Consider the following 27,477-nt stretch of genomic DNA (forward strand, 5'->3'; position numbering starts at 1 on the left):
GGCACTGTAAACAAATCTCAAGCTTCTCTGATGTTGTGAAACACTCAAACTTGATTTCTGACCATCCTGTTCCTCAAATAAACCTTGACTCTGCACTGCAGGCATCCTACTAACATTCCCGGGTGATCAGGATTGAGGCAATGCGTTCACCAGCTCTCTGTGGTGGTGGTGAACCCCAGTGAACAGGGTGCTCTCTGTGCCTAGGAATGGGCTGCAGATCCTTCCACCTATCCTTGTATCCAAGCGTTAGTCGCAAGAATTATTTCCTGGTCTGTCAGCAAGTAAGAACAGGCCTTCGGAAGAGGGCATGTGTGCATAGAATACAGATTCACAAATCACTTGCTTGCACATAAATATCTGTGCCCAAATGCAGGTGTGTGCAGGTGAGCAAAACGTACTGCAAAAAGGTTATATATGCATGAAGGAACATGCACATGGGTGTTATTTTAGCTAAGGAAATATCACATGAAGAATGCTTTGTTTCAGCTGCTCTAGATTTTTCTTTCCTTTCTCTATTTTTATGCACCTTATGTCACATGCAAATTTTTTATAGTCCGATCTTTTAAAAATTGGATTTATTAAAGCATATAATCTTCAAAAATCCACTTAAGATTGAAAATGCATATTAGAGGCTAAACTATTATAATCTATTATTTAGAAAAATATCAGCACCAAGCATGCAGATCTTGAACTTCTTACAGTCAGGATTCAAAGTGGCAGGTTCAGTCAGGCTGCTCCCTGTGACATGACCTGTTTTTCCCATCCATCTTACCCCGACAATCCCCATTATCTCTGAGGAAAGAACCAGATGCCCTGGATTGCGAGCTGAGACTAGCTGAGAGTATTGGGTGGTGATCCATCACTGAACGCTGCAGCCAGGCACTGAGTACGGCCATCGTCTTGCATTTGCATCCAGTGTTCATGGGGTCTAGTCGTTTCCAGTGACTTATAGCAGGGCTACAGGAACTTCCTTTCGGGCTTGTCCTTTTTCCTCTGAACCCTTCAGAGGAGGCTCTGCCCCCGCAACAGTATCCCAGCTCATCTAATTACTTACTAAGCTCTTTTTCTGGTTAGCCGACATCTGCCCATTTCCAATTAATTCTTGCTCACAAGCTCAATAACCTGAGCCATCTGTACAGGTAAGGGAGATAAGGTTCCCATTAAACATTTACAGGACATAACAAGAGAGTATTGAAGCAACTGTTGCTGAGACAACCCAGGCGGGTGTCTGCGTGCAGGGGAGTAGCTGACCCTGCACCTCTAACTGCCACACTGTAATCAAATAAGAAAAATACATGGATCTAAAAATGTATGCGGACTGTAGTGCACCCCCAAAAGTGTACATGCTCCTCTCGCTTACATCTATGAATGTTTCTGCTACATGAGCATGATAAAGGCTGTTAAAATAGTTCAGTAGCATTTTGGGCCCTAGAAGTTCTAGCAACCAAACAGCCTTTAAATAAAACATTCACTACTTAAGCAGCAGTTCTAGATGCCCTTTAACCTCAGATGCTTAAAATAGCTCAGAAGTCAGCCTGACCCCCCTGTTCAGCTTTCCTGAACAGGGTGAAATGTGTCCTTAATTCTAGGCAGAGACATTATCTTTGTCCCCACGCCTCATCAGTTACTGTCCTTGTTTTGAAAGAACAGTTTTATTTCAAAATCTTGCTAGGATGGGAGCAACCTCTTGCAGAGCGCCTCTGTCCTTTTTCCTGTTCAAGGTTTCCATCTCTGGGGCAGCACAGAGAACAAGATCCTTTGCCAATATATCCCATTCCCTCAACAGCAATTAGAGCCAACAGAGGGGTAAAGTCTTGCCTAAAAGCCTTTATGAAAACTAAGGAGTCTCAGGAATGAAGCCAGGGCATTGACATGTATGTCTCAAGATCTGGGGTGAGATAATTGCTTTTAAGGGTGTAAAGAGTTTAAGGGGCCGCAAAAGGGGAGACGGTGACTCCTCTGCTCCCTCAGCACCAAGGCAAAGCACAAGCAACCGGGGCAGAAATCTGCTGAGCTGTGAGTGAACTTCTCCAAGGCTTGGGGCACCAGAGGGGCCTCAGGGGACCAGAGGGGACCTCGGTGGCACAAGCACAGTGCTGGCCCCTTCCCGGTAATTCCCGCCCGGAGCCACGGGGAGGGCACCACCAGCCCCACTGCCCCCGGGTCGCCCCCGGCCCCCCCCTCTCCCCGCCGTGCGGCCCCGCTGGGCCTGCAATCGGATCCGTGCTCTGCAAAGTGATCCTTGCTGCCAGCTGGCCTGACGCAAAATCGAGGGCATGAACATCCAGGGCGTCCGCATCCAGGGCAGGCACATCGAGGGCATGAATATCGAGGATGTACGCACATCGAGGGTGTACACATCGAGGGCGTACACGCATCGAGGGTGTACACATCGAGGGCACGCACATGTGGTCTTAAGCCTGGGTCCGAACCGGCAGCGCAGGTACCTTGCTGGCTGGCAAGTTGCTGCTTGTATAAAGTTAATTTGGTGCTCGCTCGGGAGAGAGGGATGGCCAGCTCTCCACCGCCAGGTGGGGTCCGAGATGCTGGTGTAGTAAACTCACAGGCCTAAACCAGCACCCTTGAAAAAGCAGCTGCTTCTGTTAGCTAATGGCTACAGGAGGGTCCTCTCCCCAGTGCAGACCAGTCAAGATCTCTCCAATCATACATTTGTGTTAGTAACTTTTTCCCTCTGATGGAGTAGGCTGTCAGCCTGATATTATCTCACTGCTCGGAGCTTGAGCTTCAATTGCAAGGCGATGTGGCTGAGCTGCTAGCTTTGCTGTGCAAAGCTGCCTACTTTGTGCCGGTGCTCTGCTGTTTGGAGTGTGGTGCTGAGAAGCAGAGATCTGGTGTGGTTTGTAGGGTTGCTTTCATCAGGTCATGGGAGAATCTGTATGTCCTGGGGACGGGAGACTGGGTGCTTCATCAGGATACATTGCTTCCAGCTTGGTATGCTCTCAACTTTTGCTTACAACATAGGAGTTGTACTTCAGTCCAGGAACTGAAACACCTAGTGCAGCCTGCTGTCTGCCCAGCCATATCTAAAGACAGCTTGAATTTCACAAGCCCCAGTCTGTTCTGGCTGGTGTCGCTCTGAGCAGATTCAGCAAATAATTCCATATATTGCAGACATGAGAGAAAACCCAGGTAGGCTGAGGACTGTGGCTAACTTGAAAGCAGTAAAAGTGAAATTCATCAAAGAAACTACCAATTACTTACTTCACTCAGGGACATGCTGCAGGGAAGGAAGCACTAGGTTTCTAGCGTGTGAATACATTTCTGCTCAGCACTTGCATGCTGGCTAGCCTGTTCAGTGGGGCGTGGGAGTGGGGAAGTTGGAGTGCGGGCATTGTCCTGAGTTTAATCTTGTATTCATGTCTTTCAGCATGGGGACTCTCCTGGGGCTGAAGTGGGGCAGAGAGAGCCTTGAAAGGCTGCCAGGTTTGTTTGGGGAGTAGAGGAGGAAATGGAGGTAGAAGAGTCTGTGTAGTAGTCTCTTGAAACAGCAATCATTTCTCCTCATTGATCAGACACGGTGAGAGGGGGTGTGAAGGGGCTTCCCTTTGATTTGCTGACCCTTTATTTTACCCTCAGGGAAAGGAACACACCCTTGTCCCATCTGTAGCTGGGACATAGCCACCTCTCTGCACAGACCCAAGATGCTCTCTGTACCTCTCTTCCTTTCCTTCCTCACTTACAGGCTGGTTGCAGTCACTTTCAAGCACCCAGGCACCCTGAATGTGCTTCTCACTGTGAGCCCGTTGTTGTCATGCCAATCTCTATAAAAACTTTAGAATCTGTCGGTGCCCACCACAATACCACAAACCCTGGCACTCCTGGCAGCGACACAGCAGGCTCTGGAGGCTGTTACCATGCTTTTGTTACCAAGGGAAGCAGCACGCTGGCCTTCCTTCTTTGGAAGCGTGGCTGTGCTCCACATCCCCACTCAGCTCTGCCCTCCGTGTGGAGGGTTTAACTGTGCTGTGTAGCTGTCTCCTACGTCACATGTTTTTAAGAAGCTCTTGCCAGCTTCCTGCTGAGGAGCTGATCCTGCTGACGTCTGCAGAGCAGGCCACGTCAGGCACGGCCGGGAAGGGAAATGCAGTCCTTTTTTGGGTGCAGACTAGAGCAAAGTCTATTGGCCTGAGCAGAGAGGAGGGCTGAGATTCAGGAACAGCTGGGCTCTGTCAGTAATTTAGCACTAAGAGCTTAAACAATACCCAGGATAAACACACTCCAGGACTGGCAGACCTCCCTCTTTTTCTCAGCTCAGCACAATATTTTCCTTTCTCTTTTAAAAACGTTATTTCACTGCTGATAATTAATTTGAGTGGAACGCTTTTCCAGAGTTATATTTGGATTTTCTTCTCTGACGGCACTCGCCTATTCCAACTTTTCTAATGCAGCTGTATTGCTGTGCTTTTTGAAATGGAAACGGTCATTTGCCTTCCACAAAACTTAGAAGTTTCATGTCCTGAGGCAGCACCTGAACTGGGGCATTTTTGGGGGTTCAAAAAGGCTGTGTTTGTGGAGAAAGAGAACTAGAGTAGCAAAGCAGAACCACTCTATACCTCCAGCTTCAGCCTGGGAGCTTTCGAGTGCCTGGAAAAAGGGGGACAAAACAGCCCTGGATCAGAGCATGCTTAAAGTGGCGTGTTATTCAGAGTAGGTTATATGTATGCGGGCATACTTGAAAATTTGGACAGTTTACAAGAAGTCTTTAAGATAGGCTTAAGTCAAATCCCCACCTGACAGCTCCTCAGCTTCTGGGAAAACCCCAAGCTAGACGCAAAATCCATAGCAAGGCACCTTTCCCCCCACACACGTCCTACCTGCCTAGCAAGGCTTTGCTTTCTCTGCCTTCCCTGCAGCTCTGACATGGCTGTACGCTGCAGAGTTCCTCCTTTCATGTGGGTGGTTGTGAGATAAGACAGCTCTGTTCTGGGCCTACGTGGCGTAGTTTAAAAAAAAAATAAAAAATCAGGCTACCAAGGTTACAGAGCTATGAGGAGGAGATAGTTAATCTGAGAACAGCTTTCTACCCTTGCATAAACAACCCAAAATGAAGGACAATTACAGTGCTGCCATTGTGGGATAGGCTGCTTAGCTGGAAAGTCCCTTTACCCCCCCAACCCAGCCTGACCCCGGGGCCTCCCAGTGCTCCTGCCTGGTTTAAGGAGTGTGTTGCCATAAGTGAAGGTCACACCCAGGTCTCTAATCTTATCGAGCAGTGGTGGAAACCTGTTCAGCAGGGTCATAGAGCAAGACGCAAAGTGGGTCCATCAGGAATACTTCTGTTTTTCTCATGTTGGTCAAGACGTGGTCAGAATCTTTTCTATCCCATGTGTGATGTCTTTCTTTGCATAGTTAAAGCTGCATAAAGTGTAATTAGGCAGCCCCATATAATTAAGACAATTATGTAAGGTAAGCACCCCACAGAGTAATTGTGGCCAATTTTTAGCATACCCAGGGGCACTTACAGGGCCCAAGGTGGCCCTTCAAATGATTTACCTGCTCACATGTCTCTAAAGCACTCATCTTAGGTGTGTCTTAGGTGACATCTTTGAAGTGGACATTATTGTTCTGCTCCTGCTGAGAAACAGCTGGCTGGAGAAGTAGCCTCTTTTAGTTCTTCCTTCTTGCAAAAAAGGAGTTTTGTATCTTGTTTCTGTTCTGAAGCAGACTGAAACTGAGACTCTGGATGTGAGTGACCCAGATTCAGATGTGACCCACCAGAAGAAGGGCTTAACTTTGAGAGCTGTCACTCCACAGGGGAAGCGTGGGTTGCTCTAGGCAGAGGCTCAGTTGCTTGCTGTCTTTGTCTCTTGCTTTTTGATGAGAAATTCCAGCCTGGTTCTGAGAAATCTTCCCAACAAAATGGTGCTGACATGAAAAAACTTCCTTGAAGTGTTTTGTTTGTAGTGGAAGGATATGTCAGTTCTCCTGCAAATACCATAAGGTTTCTTTTTTAGATCCTGTTCTTTTGAGACAAAAGGCAGCTCTCTGCTTTCTTCTACCCTTTTACCTGGTTCCTGAAATCCATCTTGTCCCTTCCCTGCCTGAAGATTGACCTCTGCTCAAGCAGCACAATTCCTGAGGCAAGCCATATCCTAATCTGCATCTCAGCTCTAAATCTGGAGTCACTCAGTCCTCATCCAGAGAAATATGAGCCAGTGTCTGGCTATGATAACTGAACGTCAGTACCAATCCTGATACAGAAGGCAGAGAGTCATCTGAGCACTAGGAAGGACAGTGTTAAGATCCAGAGGCTGTAGGAAGTGGTAGGTTGGAAAAAATTGTGTCATTGCCCACCTGCACTAGCCAGGAAGAGCCCTTCTTGCTGTGTGCTGTCTGTGCTTGGAGAAGGGGGCGTCCTGAGCACTAACGATCTTGTCTTGGAGTCAGTAGAGCTGCCCACAGGGCACCTGTTTGCTCTTTGGGTGGACCAGATCCTCCTCTAGCTTGCCAGCAGCACATATGTGTACATCTGGGATGTTTTCTAATGCGTATGTTCCAGTCTGCACAGAGATCAGGCCTTCACTTTCTCAAAATAAAGTTGAGAGAGCTCTGTGAACCAGCCCTGGGATACAGCTGGGTGTGAGGAAAGGCTGAATATCAACCTGTGGTGCTACAACACCCTGCTCCCTCTGGCTCACCAGGCCTCGTGTTCTGCTGTGCTGGTGTCCATCCAAGGGATCTCCAGGAAAGTCACTGAATTTAATGATTTTGGTAGCTTCTAAGATGTTTAAAATCACAGTGGGTCTTGGTCTTCTACCCTCTCCCCGCCCCAAAACACACATCAACATCCAAAACTGAAATTTGTTTTTATTCTTTATTCTTTTTCTCTGCTTCTTTTAGCTGACTCCTGTGTTTCAGACTTTAACACAGATCTGCAGAGCCGGTTCATGTTTTCAGTCATCTTAGCAATAACCTTTCTTTAATTAAAAGCTCACCCCTTGCAGGAGGGAAAGAAAAGCTTCAAACATGAGAAGACTTGTGACGACATCTCAAGCACTGGCAACTTTGAGCTGGAATTTCTAATGGTGGAACAGAACAGTTAGAGCACAATGTGGCCTTGCTAGAAAGAGGGAAAACAGCCATTTATGGCAGACAAATGTGTACAGTTGCCAAGCAAGGGCCCTCCTGGGCTCTGGAGCAGGCAGGGTGAAGGGTGCATGAGTTATTATTAGCTGCTTTGTATGGTGAAAAGGGCCTTCAGTTGCCTGCTCTCTGCAAAAGCTGCTTCACTCAGGAGTACTCTTGAGAATGAGGGAGTGGAAGGCAGGAATTTGAGACCCTTTTAAGGTCTGTTTACTCTTCCAGCCTCCGCAGATTTCAAGGGCATGTATCTGAGGCAAATCTGAAATGGTTATCATGGTGAGAGCTGCAGGCACAGGAGGGAGTGGAGATCCCTGCAGCCCTGTCAGCCAGGACTAATGGGTCACATGGGAATGTTTTCCTGCTCCACTGGGCCACTTCTGTACCAAATGTCTGTGATCCAGGTTGAGAACAGCCCCTCCGCAGGGACCATAAGAAAACAGTCCTGGGCCTTGTGTTTTCATACGACTTCTTGCTACAGGGAAACTGGAAGGCGATTTTCCCCTCCCTTCCCCTCTTGTGCAGTGTTTTCTGTGGGGAGACCTTCACAGCATTCATCCTCTTTCTAGCAGGGGGTTGCCTCACAGCTATGTTCCCAGCTCCTTTCTCTCATTAGAAATGCACCTTTTCAGGTTCATAAGTCTCCAGGTGCTTTTATAATGGGAAGTGAGCCTCCATGTGCATCAGGAAATGGAGGCACATACTGAGAAAAAGTTAGTTGCTTTTGCAAATACAGAGCAGGCAGGTGCCAGCAGCAGGATCAACCCTATCGTGCTTGTTCAGCTGCTTTTCAGGCCAGCTGGGAGGAACGCGATCCTAAGCACACACAGCAGAGCTGGACAGTAAGGGATTTCAACCTGGCTTCACACCTTGAGATGGGTAGCAGGGATGTAGTTAGCTTTTGAACTCTGTGAGACTCCAACAGGCTGCATCAGGGTGGAAAACCTCGATAGATGTCCACAGAGTCCCATACTGGAAGTCGCAGAAGCATGTGAACTATAACTCTTGTTTTACACTGCCATAACATCTCCAATGCTGAGATCCAGATTTCCCAAATGCTGGTGATCTAAGACACTGTTTTGGGCAGCTCTTTAACCATGAATATTAACTTTCAAATCTTGGGTTACCCAACAAGATTTCGCATCCAGATCTGAGTCTGGTCCGGGTGAGCAGACAGCTAGAATGTAGGCAGAAGATCTTAGCTGCAGAGCTGCTGTGCCTCTGCATGGCTCTGACGCAGCAGACCGGGCTCATCTGGTACCAGAGCTGCTGGGGATGCTGCAAACAAAAGATGTATGACATGGTGGTTAGGAATCTGAGTTTTGGGGGGACATCTCTGTTCAATTCCTGGCTCCATCACAAACTGCTGGCCTGCCCCAGGCATGCCATTCTGCTTTCCTGCGACTCAGTTTACCTTCTGGGAAATAGGGGAGAAGAAATAGCACCCTACTTTGTGGGCTAATTTTGGGGGATAGCTATATTAATGATACTTCAGTCTTTTAGGCCTTGGGATATCCTGTGCAGGTGGGAGTGAGTTGCTGAGCCCACAGTGCCCAGGCAGAATGATGCTGGCTGTGAAGGGAAGCAGCAGGATGCATCCTGCTCTAACAGAGGGGCTCTGATCCCTGCCTGCCACCTCTGCCCCCTTCCGTGGCCTGTGCTGATGTCTCAGCTGCTAGCATATTGGGTTGCGCTTTCCCAGATATGAGGAAGGTCTCCTGACAGAGCCCTGTTTATAATTCACTTAGCATGGCCTCAGCTAAGGCTCAGTACAGGAAGGGGAAAGTGGGTCATTGTTGCTATTGTTTTTCCAAGCCTCCTTTTGTTTTCTAAGGAATGTGGCTGCAAAGCCGTGCTGCCAAAGCCTCTCTTGAGAGTCCTGCTCTGGCGGCAGGTCTTCCTTGGGGCTGCTGTGCCCAACAGGGGATGTATGCCAGCGAACGAGCTGCATGTTATTTCTTTTACAACTGAGTAGTTATTCCCCTTGTGACACAGCTCACCCCACTCTCCATCCTCCCCCGCACTGTGGCTATCACAGTTCTTCAGTGTTTCCTTTGCACAGCCTTTTCTTCTGTCACCTCGTGGGGAAGTGTCTGTGCTCTGGATTTCCAGTCGTCATTCTTGGCATGTCTTAGCCACCATGTTTATTTTTTGGTGCCTGCTCAAATTCCAGAGGTGCTAAGAGATCCCAGATGGCTTTGCTGATCTCCCTGTGGGAGACAGGGACATAGCTGTCTGGGGTGGGAGTGGGACCGTCCCTGCCATTACTGGTGGGTGGGGTGGGGCAGGGCTGGGGTATAACTGGGCTCCCAAAAGCATTAATTATAGTGTGAGCTGGTGATGAGCATGTGGAGGACAATCACTCCAAGGAGCTCTGGGGAACACTGGTCAGCAGGGGTGGACTGAAGCAGCCAAGGCCAGGGTGGCTGGTCTCTCAGGATCATCTATGCTCTAGCAGAGTCCTTGGGGCCAGGTCTTTGACCATCACATCCATGGCATACCTCAGGGCAGCCTCCTGGACACTATTTCCAAGATATTGAAGTTATGTTTAGCTTAAGCAAGTTTAAATGTGCCTGTTTCATTCCAAACCTAGCTTCTACAAGAAGGTCCTGGGTTTTTGTAAAGCGAGACCAAAGTCCTGAGCAGAAATTGAGCAATAGATCAAGGCCTTGGACAGGCACCAAGGTCTGACCTGAAAATGGCTCAGGAATCCATCCATCCCCTCCTCTCCTCAAATGTACACAGATAAAATCATGACTCTCTTAATTCCTCTACATATGAGTGGAAAAATGCCCCCAGAGACTCTGCTAAAGCCTTGGTTGTTGCTGAAATGCAGAAATATGAAGAGAGAGGTTATGTGCTGCTTCTGTGAGTAATAGATGTGGCTCTAACCTGAAATTTGGGATCCAAACCCAGATGAACTCATGTGCAATCCAAAGCCATGCCTAAACCCAGATTTTTGAGTAAATGACCCGTACTTTAATAACTAACCAACTCCCTCCCGCCCTCCCTGGTTGCAGACACCCTGGCAGTGCAGGGTGAGTTCCAGCTCTGAAGCCAGATGCCTGTTTGGCTCTGGCCTCCCTGACTTTCTTGAATAACAGAACTTTCTGTGGGACTTCTGCAACAGGCAGAGTGAAGAAAACCACATCTGCTTCCTCTACTGGTGTCTGCAAGACAGCAAGAAAGTGTGTGAATGGTGATACTAAGTCTGTCTTTGCTCTGATGGTCAACTGGCCTTTGGTGTTAGCTACAAAGGAGCTGTGCTCTGGTTAGAGCATGCTTGTCGCATGTGAAATTGCGGATAGCAAGGAGGCTTGCAAAGCACTGGAGGGTGGATGCGTCTGGTACACCCTGCTCCTGCCTCCCCCTGCCCAGGTGCAGCACCCCACCAAAAACCAATTAGCTGGCTTTGCCAGGGAGGGTGAGGAATCCTTGGGAACAGCCTAGAGCAGTCCTGCAGAGTCCACCTGCTACCCAGGAGGTATCTCTCCAAGCAGGGATCAACCTGCTTCTTGGGAAAGGGCACCACCCAGATCTAAGCTCTTGTAGGGTGTTGCCCAGCTTTATCTGGGCCGTCTTTGTGTGCTAATTGATGTTTGCAGGGGTTGGGAGGCTTGCTGGGCTCTGGGAAGCAATGGCTTCTTTCATATTTGTGGGTGTAGCCTGAGAAGAACCCCAAGGACCTTCTCCCAGTGTCCCTTCTCTCCCACGCTGGAGCCTGGACCATCCGCACACTGCAGCTCTCACTGGCTATAAGACAAATGTCCCCCTGTAGATTTGCAGTCTGGGCATATAGAGGCCACAAGAAGAGGGATGGATCAGGCAGAGCTTTGTCAGTATAGCAGCTATAGATTATGCCTGACATAATCCGTACTGTGGAGTTGAGCTGCGGACCAAGGGCTCGTGGGGAGGGAGAGGAGGGGAAGCCAGATCCATATGGCCAGATCCATAGCCTGTGACAATAATGAGATTCTGGAGTTAGCCCTAACCAGGTCAGCTTGCCATAAACGAGAGTAGGCCAAAATCTGGAAGTCCTAGAGCTATTTGTCCTCTCTTTTGTTAAGCAGCACCTGCTACACTGGGTCTTTGAAGTCTGTATGGGACTGGCTTGATCTCTTCAGCCTTGTGGGAAAACACAGAACTTCCCAGAAAGATCCCATTTTCTGTTTGACACTCTATGTCCTATAGAACCCTCAAGCAAAGGATGCTGTGGTGGTAGCTCATGTCTGTGATGCTGCAACAGAAATCGCTTTAATCTGTAACCGTCTCCTGCTCTTCTGCACAGTGTAAGTGAATAAACTGCTCTTCACAGGCTTTCAAAAAACACATTCAAGGCCAGCAGAGATCCCCACTCAGTGCCGAGATGTCACGCAGCTCTGAACAGGGTCAATAAATTCACGTACCAGCTGCTACAGCAACAGTGGCTTTGGTGCTCTTGCCCTTATTTTTTTGCCTATGATTGGGGTTGCTACGGCGCTGCAACACACGTTACCCTGCATTAATAGTTTATAAGCAATAAATGCAGATTTTGGCAATGTACTGCTTTGGCAGCTCGTCACAGCGTTGCTCCCTGACTGAGCTGGAGTTTGGCAGACGAGTCACATTCTCACCACCTAAAAAATCCTGTCTTGTGGTTTCAGCCAGAGGGTTTTTTTTTTTAACTTCTCATTTCTAAGAAAAGAAAAATCCCTTTTTCGTAGCATGGCTGCATGTCAGCAAAGAGTGAAATCCCTATATATAGCCCTCCAGCCTCCCTTAGAAGGAAAGGTGTGAGAGAGACCCAAGGAGAGAGGTTTGCCTGAAAAGCACTGGCTGGGGGGAGGAATGCTGGCCCCTTACCCCACCAGGCTACAGCACCGGCACAGTGCAGCTCATGGGAAGGGCCCTGTATCTTGCCTCTGCTTTGTGGCTTGGAACAAGACACAGCATCTCTTAGGCTCAGTTTCCTGCCGTGCTGGTTGTCTGTCTCTCCCATGTTAGACTGTAACTCCTCAGCTCATGTGGTTGTTCATATGTGTCTTTGCGGTGCTGAGGAGGATTTGGGTCTGGTGTCCTTTGTTACTGGAGGGTTTGCCACCAGAGTTAGTGGTGGGTTTACCTGTTCCCAGCTGTGGAGAGGGAAATCATGTTTTGACTGGAGCCAGTATTTATTCTGGGACTTTCTAGAGGGTAAGAGAGCAGAGTCCGGGTAGGCAGACACACCCCAGGGTGCTGCGATAAGGGAGAATTACCAAGGGGCAATTTGCCTCTGCGCACAGCTGTGTCTCACACGTGCTGTTTACCTTGTGCTGGAGGCAAGGACTGGGGGAAGATGTTATCACCAAGGGCTGGCGAAGGGCAGAAGGGGTGGAGCAGGACAAGGGCTGTCCAGGGGCACTGGACCCTTCCTCCCAGAGTCCTGCTGCTCCTTGCTCCATTTCTGAGATAAAGACAAGGCTCTGGACTCTTTATCTCATAAACTAACAAGCCTGTTCCAGGCTTTACAGCTGGCAACTTTCTCTGGACCTGACTGTGCAAACACCTCCAATCCCCACGCTGCTCTGGGTCTGCTGCCTTGGTGAGCGCTCCGCTGGACCTTTTCTATTGTCCCCTTTCTACTCTCTCAAGCTTTGTTCGACAGGAACAGGGGTAGGCGGAGGCAGTTGCATCCTGCAAAGAGGATGTGGAAAAAACAATAACCAAATGCAAAGAACAGGAAACCATCTCTGAAATCAGTGTGAGGTCATCTACACACCTTCCCCAATGAGGCAGCTTCATGAGGAACTGTATGTAGTCTGAGGCTTCGTCTCTGGACGATAATATTGAGCTTTAAACAAATGTCTTCTTACACAAGATACTGTCAACATGGGTTCAGCAAGAAGCTAGTAAGGCCAAGGAGAAAACCCCAGAGTCCACTGAAGGCAGCTGGAGCCAGTGAGTGCTCAGCACCATTGGAAAACTAGGTCCAAAGGCCCAAGGAGTTTGAAGAAAAAGCAATTCTTTCTGCTTGCGACTCCCTTGAGTACAGCAATGTTTGCTTCCTAAAATACTTCTGAACAGATGTGACATTCACAGTGGGTCAAATAGGTTGTTTTCCATGAGGAAACATGGCATGCAGTAAGGAAAGTGGATCAGGGGGAGGTTGTTCTGCAAAAGATGGCTCCTAGGAACTACATGGTCCCTCGCTGAAGCCCTGGGCTTGGGCTACAAAAGCTACCATGTTCAAATGCTGGGGGGAAAAGCATCCAGCTCTCAGTCCACATACAAATCTGCTTAGAAGCAGAGGGGAATATTTAAAGGTGCCTGACAGTCTACAAATGAAACTGCCCAGACATGCCCAAAATGTGTCCTGACATGTCCTGTCCACAAATCCCAAGGCACTTGGAGCTGGCGTGGGGAGTCAAGTTACAGGCGACACAGGCGGAACAAAGGACCAAGCTGACAAAAGACATTCAGGCACCAAAATAGGTGGCGAGGTGCTTAGCAAAGCCCAGCGCCATGGAGTCATGCAGGATGATAAGCTTCTGGGAGCTTGGCCCGCCTAGAAGATGCTAGGTGCTTGCCCTGACTGGTCTAGACTGCCGGGAATCAATACGTGCTGTAAAACATGGTCTGATCTAGCAGCTAACAGGTTAAAAAGGCTTTGTTTTCTGTCCATGTCCTCCTTCTCCCCTCCCCAGTTGCATTTCACACGGTTCGGTCACAGTCTTATTTCACAACTGTGTGTTTTGAAAGAACTTATTAGCTCTAAGTGTAGGCTGGGCTTAAGACTCTTGCTTTATTGTTTACCCTGCCTGCTAGGCCTGTTTCTGGGGTCAGACCCAGGTTACCAATTATAGCTGTGATTAAACATCCTAGTCCAGTTTACCCCTGGGCTTTTTTCCCCTTAAATTCCCAGTGATTGTGCTTAACTGGTGTTAGCAACCAGGTGGCTGCTGGCACTACCATCACAATTGTCTGTGCCTTCTCCGGCAGAGCCAGCTAATGAGATTTGAACTGGGCCAATACATCTATTATTTTTACAGTTCAGAACTGTTCCCAGAGATTTTTTTTCAGTTTTTTTTCTTAATGTAAAGAAAGCCAGCCCTTGGCTTCCCAAATCTACATAGATAACCTTAAAATCTTTCTCAAATGCTAGGGTAATTGGGAGGGACCTAGCTGGGAGAAGTGACAGCTAATCTAGCAGTCCATGGGACACGTCTAATCAGGAGGATTTGAATGTTAATTCTGTGTAACTATTTTCCTGCTGATAACAGGGGGTGCAGATTCACACTGTCGCTGTTTGACTGGCATCTGACTCTAATGGTATTTGAGGACAGCTTGAAATTGTTTTTTGTGTCTCATGCCTTATGAACTTCAGCCCAGCAGACTAAAAAAGGTGTCGTCAATCCCAAAAAACATAACAAGTAAAAGTGTAGCGTGGGAACAGTTGCCTTTTAGGTGTACATAAAACACTGTGAGTTGCTGACTCTTGAAAAGCCTTAAGTCCGTGTGAGCAGCTTGGTCTGTCCATGCTGATTTTTAACCCTTGATTGAAAGCCAAGTGTTCCCCTTTTATTGTAAAATTTCCAGCTCAACTGGTTTTGAGCCTCATTTGGATAAACAAGGCCAGAGTGTTTGAAAGCCTATCTGAACTTCTAATTCCTGTCAAACCAGTTACAAATCTAGTCTGGCCAATTGCTATGGAGAAGTTTATTGTTGGTTTTTTTTTTTTTTTTAATTGAAATCTAAATGCTCTCAGCCATTTCCAGCTAAACACAGGGCGGAAACTAATCTAGCCAGAACAGCATTAAAACCAGCTCTAACTTCTCTTTTTAAAATGAATTTTATTTTCTAATTGTTTGTTTACTCTGTAACTCCTCAAAGCAATTTGAAAGCATGTATTAAGGCTTATGCCCTGTCTTCAAGACTGCAGTCTTCTTGTAACAGGGCCAGAAATTATGGGCACATAACCCGCTTAGAGGTCCTTGAGCTCCACAGGAAATCTCTTATTGGAGGGGCTTAACGAAGTCAATCTGATTTCGGAGACCAGGGCCTGTGTCCGACCATATGAACACACACAAGACAAAGACTCTAAGCTGTGCAAAGGCAGCCTGTAGAAAGACGATTGTTAATAATAAATGGAAGATCTGAATTTGGAGAATGGTGCCACCACTTACTTCATCCACTTGCAGAGCAGGGGGGACCAGGGGAACCTGCTTGCCAAGGTTAGATCATCATCATCACTTAACGAACACTGTTAGCCCTAATGGCAAATAAACCTGCACTTGCTATTCTTGGCAGGCTGGAGGACAGAAGACCTCTTGCTACAATTATTGTCCAGTGACTCAGGACTGGATGATACCATCCAAGTACTTTTTAATGTGACCCTTCTGTTGGATGGGAGAAACAGGCCCTTTTCCCTGCTCTCAGCTTGTCTGGTTAGATTTCAAGCTCTGCTCAGACCTCCTGTGCTTTACTACAGTAGAAAAGTTGAGGGTTTATTTTTGCTTTGGCTTTTACTGATATATTTGTATAAAGGTCTTCTACCAGGATGGTTTTGCTTGCTTCCTAATTTTCTGCTGATTATGACTGTACCCACGCGCTGTGAGCGTGTCTGCTGGCTGACAATACAGGTGTGTTTAAAGTAATGAAGCTGTGTGTGGACAGGCTCGGGCTGTGTGTTTATGCAGCCTCTTCCAGGGGCCTCTGGCTGCTGCTACAGTATAAATACCCTCCCCTTGCATTGTGCTGTGCTCTGGGTTTCGCATGCACCCATGTGCTCTTTCATGTGTGTTGCTGACTTAAAAAAAGTCCTTAGACTTTAATCCTTGGGTTTATTTGAAAGCTTACAAAGGCAAATCTGTTTTATAGCAAGAGATTTGCTTGATTCCTTGTGTTCTGCGGATGAATGGAGTGGCAGATGGAGCGGGGAGGGGAGGACTCGGGGATCCCTTGGCTCTATCTTCTTGCTAGCTTGACCCTGTGCCTGCTGCCCAAAGCGCTTTCTTTTTAGCTACGCAGAACACAAAATGGGGTCAATACAAACCTCTGCTTGGGCAGTATCTGTTATATCCACCTCTTCTATGATTTCAGAAGATATTTTCTTACTCTTTGGTCTGGCTTGTTGGTTATGCATTGCTACACAGCCATCATCTCGTGCTTCGGAAGGTGTGAAATCCCATGTATAGTGTGTGCACATAGGAATGGCAGAGGTGCGAATAAAATGAGCTGCAGACTCTGGAAGCAAAAGGCCTCAAAAAATTCTATTACACCCTTGAGTCAAGGGAAATAATTGGAGTTTTGAGACCTGCTGTATAAAGAGGTGCTGGAAAGCCTCCCCCCGACTTGCCACACGAAATGCCCTCTTTTGAGGGGGACAGGCAGGGCAGTGCTCTCGCTACCCCTTGCCAAGAGCAGTGCCCAAGTGGGACAGGACCCGGAGCGGTTCGATAAGAGCTGCGATAAGGTGGAGCCGTGCTGGCAGGCTGTGTGCCGGCAGGCACACGCTCCTCCTTATCAGGGAGCGCCGCGGCGAAAGCGCTGTGCCAGCGACGGGAGCGGCACTGTGGGAACCAGTGATGGCTCAGCCTCTGCGGGGCTGCTCCTCGGGCAGAGGCAAACCCAGATGATCTAATTCCCTGCCTCGGTTTTCTCCAGCTGCACCCACTGCTTGTGGAGATGCCAAATGAGGCCCCAGCCATAGGAGGAGAACGCGTTTTCGCTGGGGATCACATCAGAGCTGTGGCTTCAGATCCTCCCCCGGTGCATGCCAAGGGAGGCATCTGGGGCTGTGAGACAATGGCTCGAAACAATCCCGGTTCTCTGCCAAGGAATATTCATTCAGAAATCCTGTCCTGTTTTGATACTAACTCTCTCATGGTTGATCAAAGCAAAGGCAAGAAAAGAGCTTGGCCTCCTACTGTTGCTTTAGCTTCGGGCCAGTTTCAGCAGAAGCTGGGCGAGTGCCTTTATCCTGGGCAGCGTGGCTGGCAGCTGGGCCAGCTGGTGCAGCTCCCTGTTTTGTAGTGGCTTTAAGGTGCTGCTTGCATCTCACAAAGCATCAGGGCCTTGCACCGCTTGCACTGATTCTCCTCTCCCCTCCTGCTGGGCTGGATGGAGGCAACCGAGGACGCTTGGTTCTGCTCCACGCTTGCCTTGGCTTGCTCTCCCTGCTCCATGATCGGACACGTCCTCTGCATTGCAGCCACCTCCTCCTGGATCCCACTCTTCCTCCAGCCAAAAGCCAGGCTGGAGGGAGGCACTGGGTCCTGGGGTGTCTGCCCTTGCTCCTCACCTCAAATGCTCCTCAGGCAGTGAGATGAAAGCGGTTATTGTTGTGTTCCCCCCCATCTCCCTCACCTGCCTGGGACAGTACAGGTGATGGCAAGTTCTCGCTGCACACTTCAGGGGTCTCTGGAAAGGATTTGGCCTTGTCCGGGGAACAAGGATCTGTGATGTGTCTTGGGGAAGGAAATTTGGTGGTGGAAACCCGCTGGGGAGAGGAGCCCCTCTGTGTAGGGGGCCAGACCCCATCCTGTACTGAAGCCAGGAGGGGAGGAAGGGGCAGACATCAGGGATGGGTCACTGTTGCTGACTGCGCTGGGTGACTGATCTGTGTCATTCCAGGTCAGCAGAAATGCCGCTCCACCGCTGTCGAGGATGCCCCAGTGCCGATCCAGCACCCCATGCCCGTGCTGGGCCGATGCCCCAGCAGAAGCGTGCGGGACCCCGGGGCTGTCGGGGGCACCCTTCCCCTCGCACCAGCTCCCATCGGCTGCACCGTTCCTTCGGTCCGTTGCGGTTTCGGCGACTTGCCAGTGCCTTGGTGGGGACGAGCCTTTGCTTCACCTTCCCGAGGCGTCGTGTTCGTTAGTGGATGTGGCCCGTGAACTCACTCGCTGGCGGGGAGGGTTGGAAACCTCACCCTGCCGGTACCGGAGCTCCGGGGTTCCCTGCAGCAGGCCGGGGAGGCTGGGCTGCGGCGGGCAGCGGGACCGGACTGGCTTTCCGCAGGCCGCCGCGGCTCCGGGGGCAGCCGGGGGGGCCCCGACATCGGCATCCCCGCGGCGGCAAAGGGCACCTGGGCCGATCCGGGATCTGGAGGGGGCGGGTCCATCGCTCAGAACTGCCCGGGGACCCCTTGCCCTGCCCTCCCGTCCCCACGGCCGCCACCTCCCGTGGGTCACCTCGAGTACCGGCAGCTGCCAGGGACCCCCGATCCCCCCCCCGACACCCGGAGCCCACGGGTGCCGCAGCCCCGGGGCTGAGAGGGAAGCCTCTGCCCTGGAGCAGGGGGGTGCGGAGAGCTTGGGTGGGGGTGCGGGAGCTGGGGTGGGCCGAGCCTCGGCCCCCTCCTCCTCCTCCTCCTCCTCCTCCTCCTCCTCCTCCCAGGTCAGCCCCAAAAATAGCTCTCCGGTAACTTCCCCCCCCCCCGCTCCGCCGCTATTGTCATCGCGGCGCCGACGTCACTCCTTCCACTGCGCTGAGGTCAGGCGCTATTAGCATACCGCGCCCTCTCGGCCAATGGGGGCCGCCGCGCCGATGACGCCTCCCCGGTCTGCCCTATTTAAAGGCGGCGCGGAGCCGGGCGGCGCAGAACGAGCCGAGGCGATCGCGGTGCCGGAGCCAGCGCCGCCGCTGCCGCCTTGTCCCCGCCTTTCCCCCGCACCCGCCGCCCGGGAGCCCAGCATGAGCCAGCGCCAGAACCAGCGCCGCGGCGGCCCGCGGGCCGATATGGTGCCCGAGATCGCCGCCGCCGTGGGTTTCGTTTCCAGCCTGTTGCGGACGCGGGGTTGCGTCAGCGAGCAGCAGCTGCAGGTCTTCAGCGGGGCGCTGCGGGAGGCGCTCGCAGGTGAGGCGCGGCCCCGCCGGCCGGGGAAGAGATCGGCTTATGCGGGGAGGAAGGTCCGGGGCGAGAAAAGCCCACTCGTGTTCGTGCTCTTCCTCTCACCCTCGGGGCCGGGCGCCCACTGGTGTCCTCCGGTGCCCCTCTGTTGCTGCAAGGACCTGGTGTCCCTCCCTGGTTGCCCACCTGTGTCCTCTTGGGTCGGGTGCCCACCTGTGTCACCCTTGGTGCTGGATACCTATTTGTGCCTTTGCTTGAGTGCCCACCTATGTCCCTCACGGGACTGGCAGGCATCTGTGTGCCTCCCTGGGCACCCACCTGTGTCCCTGTGGGGTCCTGGGCAGCAGCTGCCTGAGCCCTGAAGATGAGCAGATTCCCTGCTGAGGGTCTTGTAGAGCTCCCCTGCCTTCTCCCAGCAGCAGCCTGTCTGCTTGAAGCCCTCTTGATGCAGCTTGATATGAATAATCCAAAGCTGCTCTGTGTGCCCTGTCCCCTGGCCAGAGGGGCTCAGCCCTGTGTCAGTGGGGCTTGGCTCTCCCCTCCTGATGGGCACGTCTGGGGCTCAGCACTAACTGGGTGGTTCAAGGGTCTCCTCCCAGCTGAACACAGCCTTGTGATATCAGCCCTAAGAAGGGATGGTTTGTTTGCTGCTGTTGTTGTGATAAGGGATGGTGACATGCCCCTGAACTTGGAGAATGACCTGGAGGTTAAACTCTGACTGTGGTGGTTTGTTGTTGGTGATATGGTATCTACCCCGGCCACCCCGGTGGTCGGGACAAGAAGGTGTTGGGGTCCTGTCACTACAGCCCCCATGGCACCATCTTGCCTGGGGTTTCTAGGACCCGAAGAGCTGTGCTCCAGTGCCTGGAGCAAGCAGCAGCTGAACAGTTGAGTGCTTGGCTCTGGAGCCTCTGTCTGATGGAGGCAGCCTAAGGAGGACTTGGTTTCCTCTGCCTGCAGCGAGGTGTGGGACCCCCTTGGGACTGCAGCAGGACACAGACCTCCTCACAGCTGCTGCTCGCCTGCTCACCACTGTTCCCTTCTCGCTTCCCTTGCAGAGCACTACAAACATCACTGGTTTCCTGAGAAACCGTTCAAAGGCTCTGGGTATCGTTGCATCCGGATCAATCACAAAATGGACCCCATTATCAGCAAGGCAGCTAGCCAGATCGGACTCAGCCTACCGCAGCTCTACCAGCTCCTGCCCAGTGAGCTCACACTCTGGGTAGACCCCTACGAGGTCTCATACCGCATCGGTGAGGATGGCTCCATCTGTGTCTTATACGAAGCGACTGCAACAAAACCTGTGAGCTCCTATGGGATGCTTACCTGTAAGAACCAGATGATGTTAGGTCGTACCAGTCCTTCCAAAAACTACATCATGACTGTCTCCAGCTAAATACTCCTCTTGTCCTTACACTGCCAAGACACAGGCTACTGTATACCTCACCTGAGGATCTATTTTTAAGATGAAGAGCTATTTATATTTTTTAAAAAAATCCAAGAAAATCCAAAATTAAAATATTGGGCACCGCTTTGAACAGAAGCGGTGTTCTGGGTGCCTTTTTTAAAGCTGTTGCAAGCTTGTGAGTTTTTATTATGAAGCCGATATCTACCTAATTAGTGTTGGATGGCAATTTTGGGCTGGCTTGCTCACTTGGGCAGCTTGGAATGGAGGATGAGGGGGAAGAGCCAGGCTGGGAAGTGTGGCTTGGTGGTGGGAAATGTCTGTGTCACCTTCTCACCATTCTGGTATCCAACAGTATTGCTGTATTGCCAAGTATTGCAATACTGTTGGAGAGGGGACGAAGGAGCTGCTGTCTTTTCTCCACTAACTTCTTCACTCCCCAGCTGGTCTGATCTCTCGGGCCTGGATATAGCATTTGGGGGAACCTGCCTCAGGTCTGGGTGATGCCAGGGACCATGGGGTCCCTCTCCTTTGCTCTCGCACATCTCCTGTGGACTCACTCCGTGAGTATTGCAGCTCTGCTCTGCCCCACTCCCAGCACAAAGTGAGGGTGAGCATGGCCTGTCTCCAACCCCTCCATCTTTCCTGTCTGCTGTTGGACCGAAAGGGGCCACTTGGGTATTGGTGTCTTCTGAAGTGGAGCAAGGCAGAGATGCACTGGGGGTCAGGCTGTGCAGAGAACGTCCCCAAGATGAATGTTGCAGCTACTGTGGTGGCACTGTGGTACTGTTCGTTCCTGGTGCTCCCCAGTACCTGGCTATCACCCACTGCTTGCTGCACACCGAGAAGGGTACTCCAGACCCTGAAACCAGCACTGAACAGCTGTGAATTACAAAGCCTTTCTGCTATGTGTGGCTTAGACATCAGCCCATGACCTGCTTTTGTGTGGCCTCTCTGTGCTCCAAGAGTGGAGTCTGGCCTCTCGCTTGCAAAAGTTGCCTAATCCAAAGCTGATGACTTGCCGTTTCGCTTCTCCAGAAGAGCTGAAGCAACTCGCCTTGTGCTGTAGAGGTGGGTGTGTGAGAACCCCTTTGCCCTATCCCTTAATCAGAAGGGTTGGGGGTCTCTTCCCCCTGCGTGTGGGATGCTCAGATGCTTTGGTGTCCTAATGTTACTTTTAAAGTCACAGCACTTCTTCCCTCTCTTCCTCCTCTGTGTGATCAGCATGTGGCTGTCCCTGTCTCCACTGATAACTTGGTAAGGGGCATCGTTTGGTTCCAATCTCTTGGTACATAACTGTTTTGCACAATTAATGCCTGGTCCTGTGCTCTGTCTATTCAAGCAAAGCTCCTCTTGGAGTCCCAGTGGTACTTGTTTTCAGGGAGACTTTGCCCAAGTGTTGTTCAGGATTTGGCCCTTAAACTGCTCTGGCTAACTGCAAATGGGATGGGAGCTGAAAGTGCCGTCCCAAGAACTTCACCTACCTGTTGGGAATGAGCCTTTACCAGGATGTTGTATGTCTGTTGCCTTTTTACTAACCAGCTGGTGCTCCTCCAGTGATCCTGGGAGAAGTGATTGAAAAAGCAGGGCATTGACATGGCTGTTTGTAATGAAACTTTCCCAGATTTGTCTCAGCACACTTTTTTTACCTTCCTCTTTTCTGACCTGGCAGCTGACTGGCATAACCAGAGTTGTTCTTGCCCGGCCTTTGATGAATCAAGTTCTCAGACATTTGTGCAATATATTTCCAAATCTTGGGCGCTCTGGGAGAGGAAGGAAGCCTCCCATCTTCCACAGTTCTGAGCTTGTTATTTAATATCTTAAAAAAAAAAAAAAAAAAAATTCAACACAGCTCCCCAAGTCTGACTACTAATGTGGAAAAGTAAGTTCAGATTTTTGTAAGCTTCAAATCATGAATTCCAGAACTGGGAAACTAGCCTCAAATCTTAGATTCTTTTAAAATGTCAAGTGGTGAGTTATTTGTCCTTGAACAGTAATAACAGACTGTGGCTCTGAAGTTGCATCACTTCCCTCTGCATCACTCGAATTTCTCATGTCAGCAAAGCAGAAGCTGAAATGAAGCACTGGGGTTTTTTCCCTTGGTGAACTTGTGCAATAGGTGACCTCACCAAGAGGGGAGTACTTGGGAACTTCCAAAAAGCAAATTCCCTTTTCAAGGAAAAGGGATCTCGGTGCTTTTTGGAGTCCTCACTTAACCTGCTTACATGGAAAGCCCACGATGAGAACTGCATCCAGGATAAGCATCGTTTGCTTTGCTTGCTGGACTCCTTGGCTGGATGTGGAGTTTCCTGAAGGCTGTTACTTCCTTGTGTTGTAATTTATCATGATCAAAGCGGTCTTAAGATTTACCCCCCCACTTTCACTCTGTTCCCTCGCTCTTACCAGAAAAGTTTTTCAGGAACAACAGCCCACACCAAAGGAATACACTATAATTATTCTTAACATGCCCCCCACTTCCAGAACCAAAATAGCCAAGTCTCATTCTTTTGTCCCTGGTGTGGAGGAGTCTAATGTTAAAGGTGTCTGTGTTTAGCTTCAAAACCAACCAAATCTGGGTATAATCCATTTCTCTCTTGTAGCTGGTTACATGTAAAAGCTGTGAATTAATGTGCTCTGTTGCCTTCTGCCTACAAGCCTGATACTCAACTGCAGAGCTGAATGGTGTGTATTTTGAGACAGTGTATTTGAGGGGTTTCCTGTAATTTTTTTAACAAGCTGGACTGTTGAACGGGACCTGCTTTTTGTATTTGGTGAAAATGATAGAAAGTTTGTAAGCTACACTTGGAGGAGGGAGTGGATGGTTACTAATTGTATAGTAGTGTTTTTATATACAGAATGTACAGATCCTTTGACAGACGTATGCTTTTGTTACTTTAATAAAAATGTAGCACTATAAATGAGCCTTGTTTTCTTGCTGGGAACTGTTGTATGCTTGCAAAGAGGGTGAGGGTTGGGATTGCAGCCTAAATCCCACACTGTGAGTGCTGTGAGCTTGGTTAAAGTGTGGATGACTGTTAATATCCAGCTGTGTCAAGGAGGAGGTTTAGAAAAAAGCTGCTTAGTCAACATGCTGACTCTAAACTTGACCCTCTAAACCTGAGGAATTAAGGCTGGGAATTGTTCTGATGACTAATGTGTGGCTGTGGGTGTCCTGCCTTCTTCCCTGTGCTGACTGCTGTGTTCTGGCTTGGGCAGCGGTGGATTTATTCAGTGCAGGATTGTAGAAATCCTGTGTCCTGCCAGGGCATGAAGGTGTTATGTAGTCAACTGCCAGATCTCTTGCCTAACCCTCGGAACGGTATAAATGAAGTCTTGGAAAGAAGCGATTGATGATCCGAGTGAGGCATGGGGCAGTTCCTGGTTAAGCCTCCCTGCCCCCACTGTCCTTTCAGGGGTGACTGAGCAGGCAGAGGAGGAAGGGTGAGAGATGGGATTGAAATGTTCAGGTGTGTGGAGGATGCTCTGGGCCTGTCATGATAAAGGCAGCTGGGGTTGATTCACAGGAGATCCTGTTTTGGCCATGTTGAGAGGCTGGTGACTGCAGCATGGAGCTGTAACCCTGCTCCCTAGCATGGGGATGTCCAGCTTGTGTTTAACCCCCATCTGCACTCCTTCAAGCTGACCTGATTTAAGGACCTTAGCTGAATCGGCTTGTGCTAGTTTCAGTCCAAAATTCCATTTTTCTGGAGTTCAGGAGGTCTTGAGTTGCAGCCTGCTGGGGTCCTTGTGACCCACCCCAACCTGCTCCCTGTGCTGGTGCCCTCCTGGAGCGGTGATGCCAACGTGGGGGCACAGGCCTGGTCCCACTGCTCTCCCTGGTGGGAGCAAAGCAGCTTCTTCCCCTCCTGCTTTTACCATAACATGCCACCTCTGAGAGGAAAAGCATTTGTGGGCTGATTTTGGTGCTCTGTCAAAGCCGCTCCTTTTTGAACTCATCCCTTCATTAGTTTCCATGAGCACACCCAAATTGCTGCTGCTTGTGAAACAGGGCTGTTGGGGAGGAATGGGTGTCCCATTCAGTTGCTGATTAGCTTGGGAGTCATCTGAGTTCAAAGGCTTGGTGGAGTCAGATGATGGCGGCCTTCCTCCCTCTGGCTTGTCCGGACCAGCAGTGGTCTGCCTGGACCCGTGTGCTGTCATCTGTGGCCCATTTTCAGGCTGGCATAGTCCATGCCATGACCAGCCTGGCATGGTCCTGCGTGCTGTGGCCCGTGGCTGGCATTGGGGCCAGGAGGCAGAGCCAAGATCATCTAAAATTTGCGTTGCTCACAGCCAAGATAAAAATACAGCTCTTACGCCATGGAGGGTTCTGTGAGGAGTCAATGCTACCCGCACCGCAACCAGATCCCACCGCTAGCATTTTAATAGCTGACTCATCTACTATTTTTATTTTGCTTGTCATTTTTCTTCTGGTAGGATTGTGATACCTGGTGTACAGGCTGGGTTGTCTTGGGGATGCAACTTTATCTGCCCCTCCAAAGCCCTTCCTAGGCCTTTTAGTGCTGAGCTGCAGCTCTCAGCAGATTTTCTCAGAAAAAGACTGAAAGTAACTAAAACCACACTCGTCCAGTGCTGCCCACCTCCTGCCTGTTGAAATCTGGACTCATTTTCTGCCGAGCCTTTTGCTGGGCTTCTGTTGGAATTTTTTATTTGGGTGTTTCTGGGAGGGCAGGGAAGTGTCCAATTCAAGGAGCCTGGGTCAAATGTTGTCCTCTGTAATCAGAGATCGGTGTGTTGCATAAAGGAGCATTTGCCTTTGACGTGTCCTTGGTGAGAGCTCAGCCCTTTGCCCGACAGACCTGCCTGCACACCTGCCTGCTTCCCGGCTCCGCACAGGAGAGATGAGCTCTGCCGGCACAGTGGGGTCCCGGACTTAAACCCAGAGAATATCCCTACGTGTGTGATACCCACCTAGAAACAAGTTACTGCCGCAAAAATCCTGCTGCAGGGAGGAAGGGCAGCATGGGTGATGCTGTCTCTCAGGGGAAAATGCTCTCCTCCTGTCCCAGCAGTCTGGAAGGGCGTTTAATGCCTATTTAGAGTAAAAAGGCAGGTGGGCTTTAACGTTCTGTCCCCTGCACTGATGTGTTGTCCGCCTGCTATCTGTGCAAATCTTCCCAGCTGTGTGCGTGCTGTAGCAGTGCTGTCAGTCCTTCCTCGCAGGAGCTGGGGCAGTTTTGGGGGCTGGTCTGTTGGTGAAACACAGATTGTGCAAAGCCCAAATCAGCCGCGAGGAATGTCCTGACCCAGCGGTAACAACCGCCCCAGGATGGGGTCCCCCCGGGTCCATGAGGATACTTCGGTTGGCTCACGGCAACATGTTTGTTTGATTTTTTTGTGTGTTTCTGTGCTCCTCTTTCCTGGGGTCCCTTTAGCAGAAATTGGGCATTTCTCAGTTCTAAGTTATCAGAAAAGCAACATTGGCATTTACGATGCGAAACTGCTGGTTGGGGTTATTTCTGCCCTTCCCACAGAAACCAGATCTCATCCCCCGCCAGTCCTGGTATTACTGTCCTTGCCTCGAAGCTTTTACCTCCTGCCCACCCTGAAGCTGGGAAGAGAGCTGAGCCCCTTCGAAACGGTGGCAAATGGGACAGGTTGCTCAGAAGGGAAAAAGGTGAGCGGGGACGGCACCGGCATGGCAGCCGAGGCTCTGGGCTCTCCCTTGTTTGTCTCTGCAGCTGGAGGAGGGACAGAAGCGAAACCGGGCACCGCTGAGCCTCCTCCCCGCACCAGCACGTCGGTGCAGGGCTTGGCCTCCGCCAGGTGCTTCCTGCCGTCTTTGTTTGCTGACGGGGTGATGGGAAGCGACCGGCTATTTCGGCTCACACGAGGCCAATCGGGCGCTCGCCTGTATCTGGGGAGACGCAGCCGGCAGCACCCAGCCCCAGCCCTGGGAAAAGGGGGAGGCGCGATCCCTGGGGTGCTTCGTTGCCTGCGGTGCTCCGGAGCCTGGGTGATCTTCCCAGGATCCACCGGAGCCGTAGAAACTCTGCAATCACGTGGCCCGGCAACGGGAAGATGGTTTGTGGGGTTTGGAGGGGTTGGTGCTGCGCCAAGCCCATGGTGCTTTGGGTTGCAGCCCTCCGGCAGACTCCGGCGTTGCTGCTGCTTGCGCTGGCAATCTCCGGCGTCGCCACTGTTCTCACCAGCAAACTGGCATTGCCAGCGTTTGCTGCCGTGGTGGAACCCCCCCACAAGCTCTGCCTCCAGCTCTGCACCTGCAGGGCTGAGCCGAGCCCTTCCCTGAGCCCTCCGGGGCATGGGCAGGCATCGGGTCGGGGGTCTGGGCTGGCATGTGGCCTCCTGTTGGTTTCTGTCCCTTGGCTGGGATGGCAGAGTGATTCCTGGCTGGGGACTGCACTCCCTGCCTGCCCTTCCTCCTGACAGACTTTCCTCCTCCTCCTCTTCCCTCATCCAGCTCTCTGGCCTCCCTTTGCATCTGCACAGTGGCCATGACCAGACCTTGAGCTCTCCACAGCCATGACCCATCTTGTCTCTGCTTGTACATCTCCGAGCACCCCAACAGCCTCGCACATGGCCGGCGTCCCCAAACCAGCGTGAAGGGGAAGGCACTGCTCTGCCTTTCCAATCCTTGCTAAAAACTGAACCACCTGGTGGAAAAAAAACCCCTCCTTCCTCCAAAAAGGTCACGGGCAGATGCGAGCGCGTGTGCCGCAGCCGCCGAACGCCCACTTGCCTCCCCCCTGCGCGGCGCAGTAACCGTCTCAGTGCTCGTGGCTTGCTGTGCTTGGAGGGACTCCAGCAGCAGATGGGGCGGGCTGCGGCATTGCTTAATGCTAACTTGAAATGAAAAAAATTCCTCCCAAACAACCACAAAACCTGCCGGCAGGCTCAGCCCCAGCCCTGTCTCCGCTCCCTGCCTGCTTGCTTCCTCCCTTGCCAGCTTTCGGGCAGGGGCGCACACAGAGCGGGTCCTGCGCAGACCTCTGGTTTATTAAAAATTACAGCGGGGAGGGAGAGGGGAAGGGGCTCCCCAAAGGGGAGTGGGGGTCCGCTGCCAGTGCCCTGAGAGCGGGCACGTCCCACAGCCCTGGTGAGGGGTCATCCCCCATTGAGGTGAGCAGCTCGAATGGGACAGAAGTGGGGTCCGGAGAGGGACAGCCCACCCTGGCCC

At 50.9% G+C, this 27,477-nt stretch overlaps 1 protein-coding gene across 1 annotated transcript; it reads left to right on the plus strand.

The window, feature by feature from the left end:
- The first annotated feature begins 18,733 nt into the window (after positions 1 to 18,733).
- BTG2 (BTG anti-proliferation factor 2) lies at positions 18,734 to 23,236 on the plus strand. The gene is made up of 2 exons (XM_052815305.1): positions 18,734 to 18,916; positions 19,969 to 23,236. Exons 1-2 carry the CDS (start codon positions 18,754 to 18,756, stop codon positions 20,307 to 20,309), a joined length of 504 nt encoding a protein of 167 aa, XP_052671265.1. The 5' UTR covers positions 18,734 to 18,753; the 3' UTR covers positions 20,310 to 23,236.
- The last annotated feature ends 4,241 nt before the right edge of the window (positions 23,237 to 27,477 follow it).

This window comes from Harpia harpyja, chromosome 19 (assembly GCF_026419915.1).
Source record: "Harpia harpyja isolate bHarHar1 chromosome 19, bHarHar1 primary haplotype, whole genome shotgun sequence".
NCBI lineage: Eukaryota > Metazoa > Chordata > Aves > Accipitriformes > Accipitridae > Harpia > Harpia harpyja.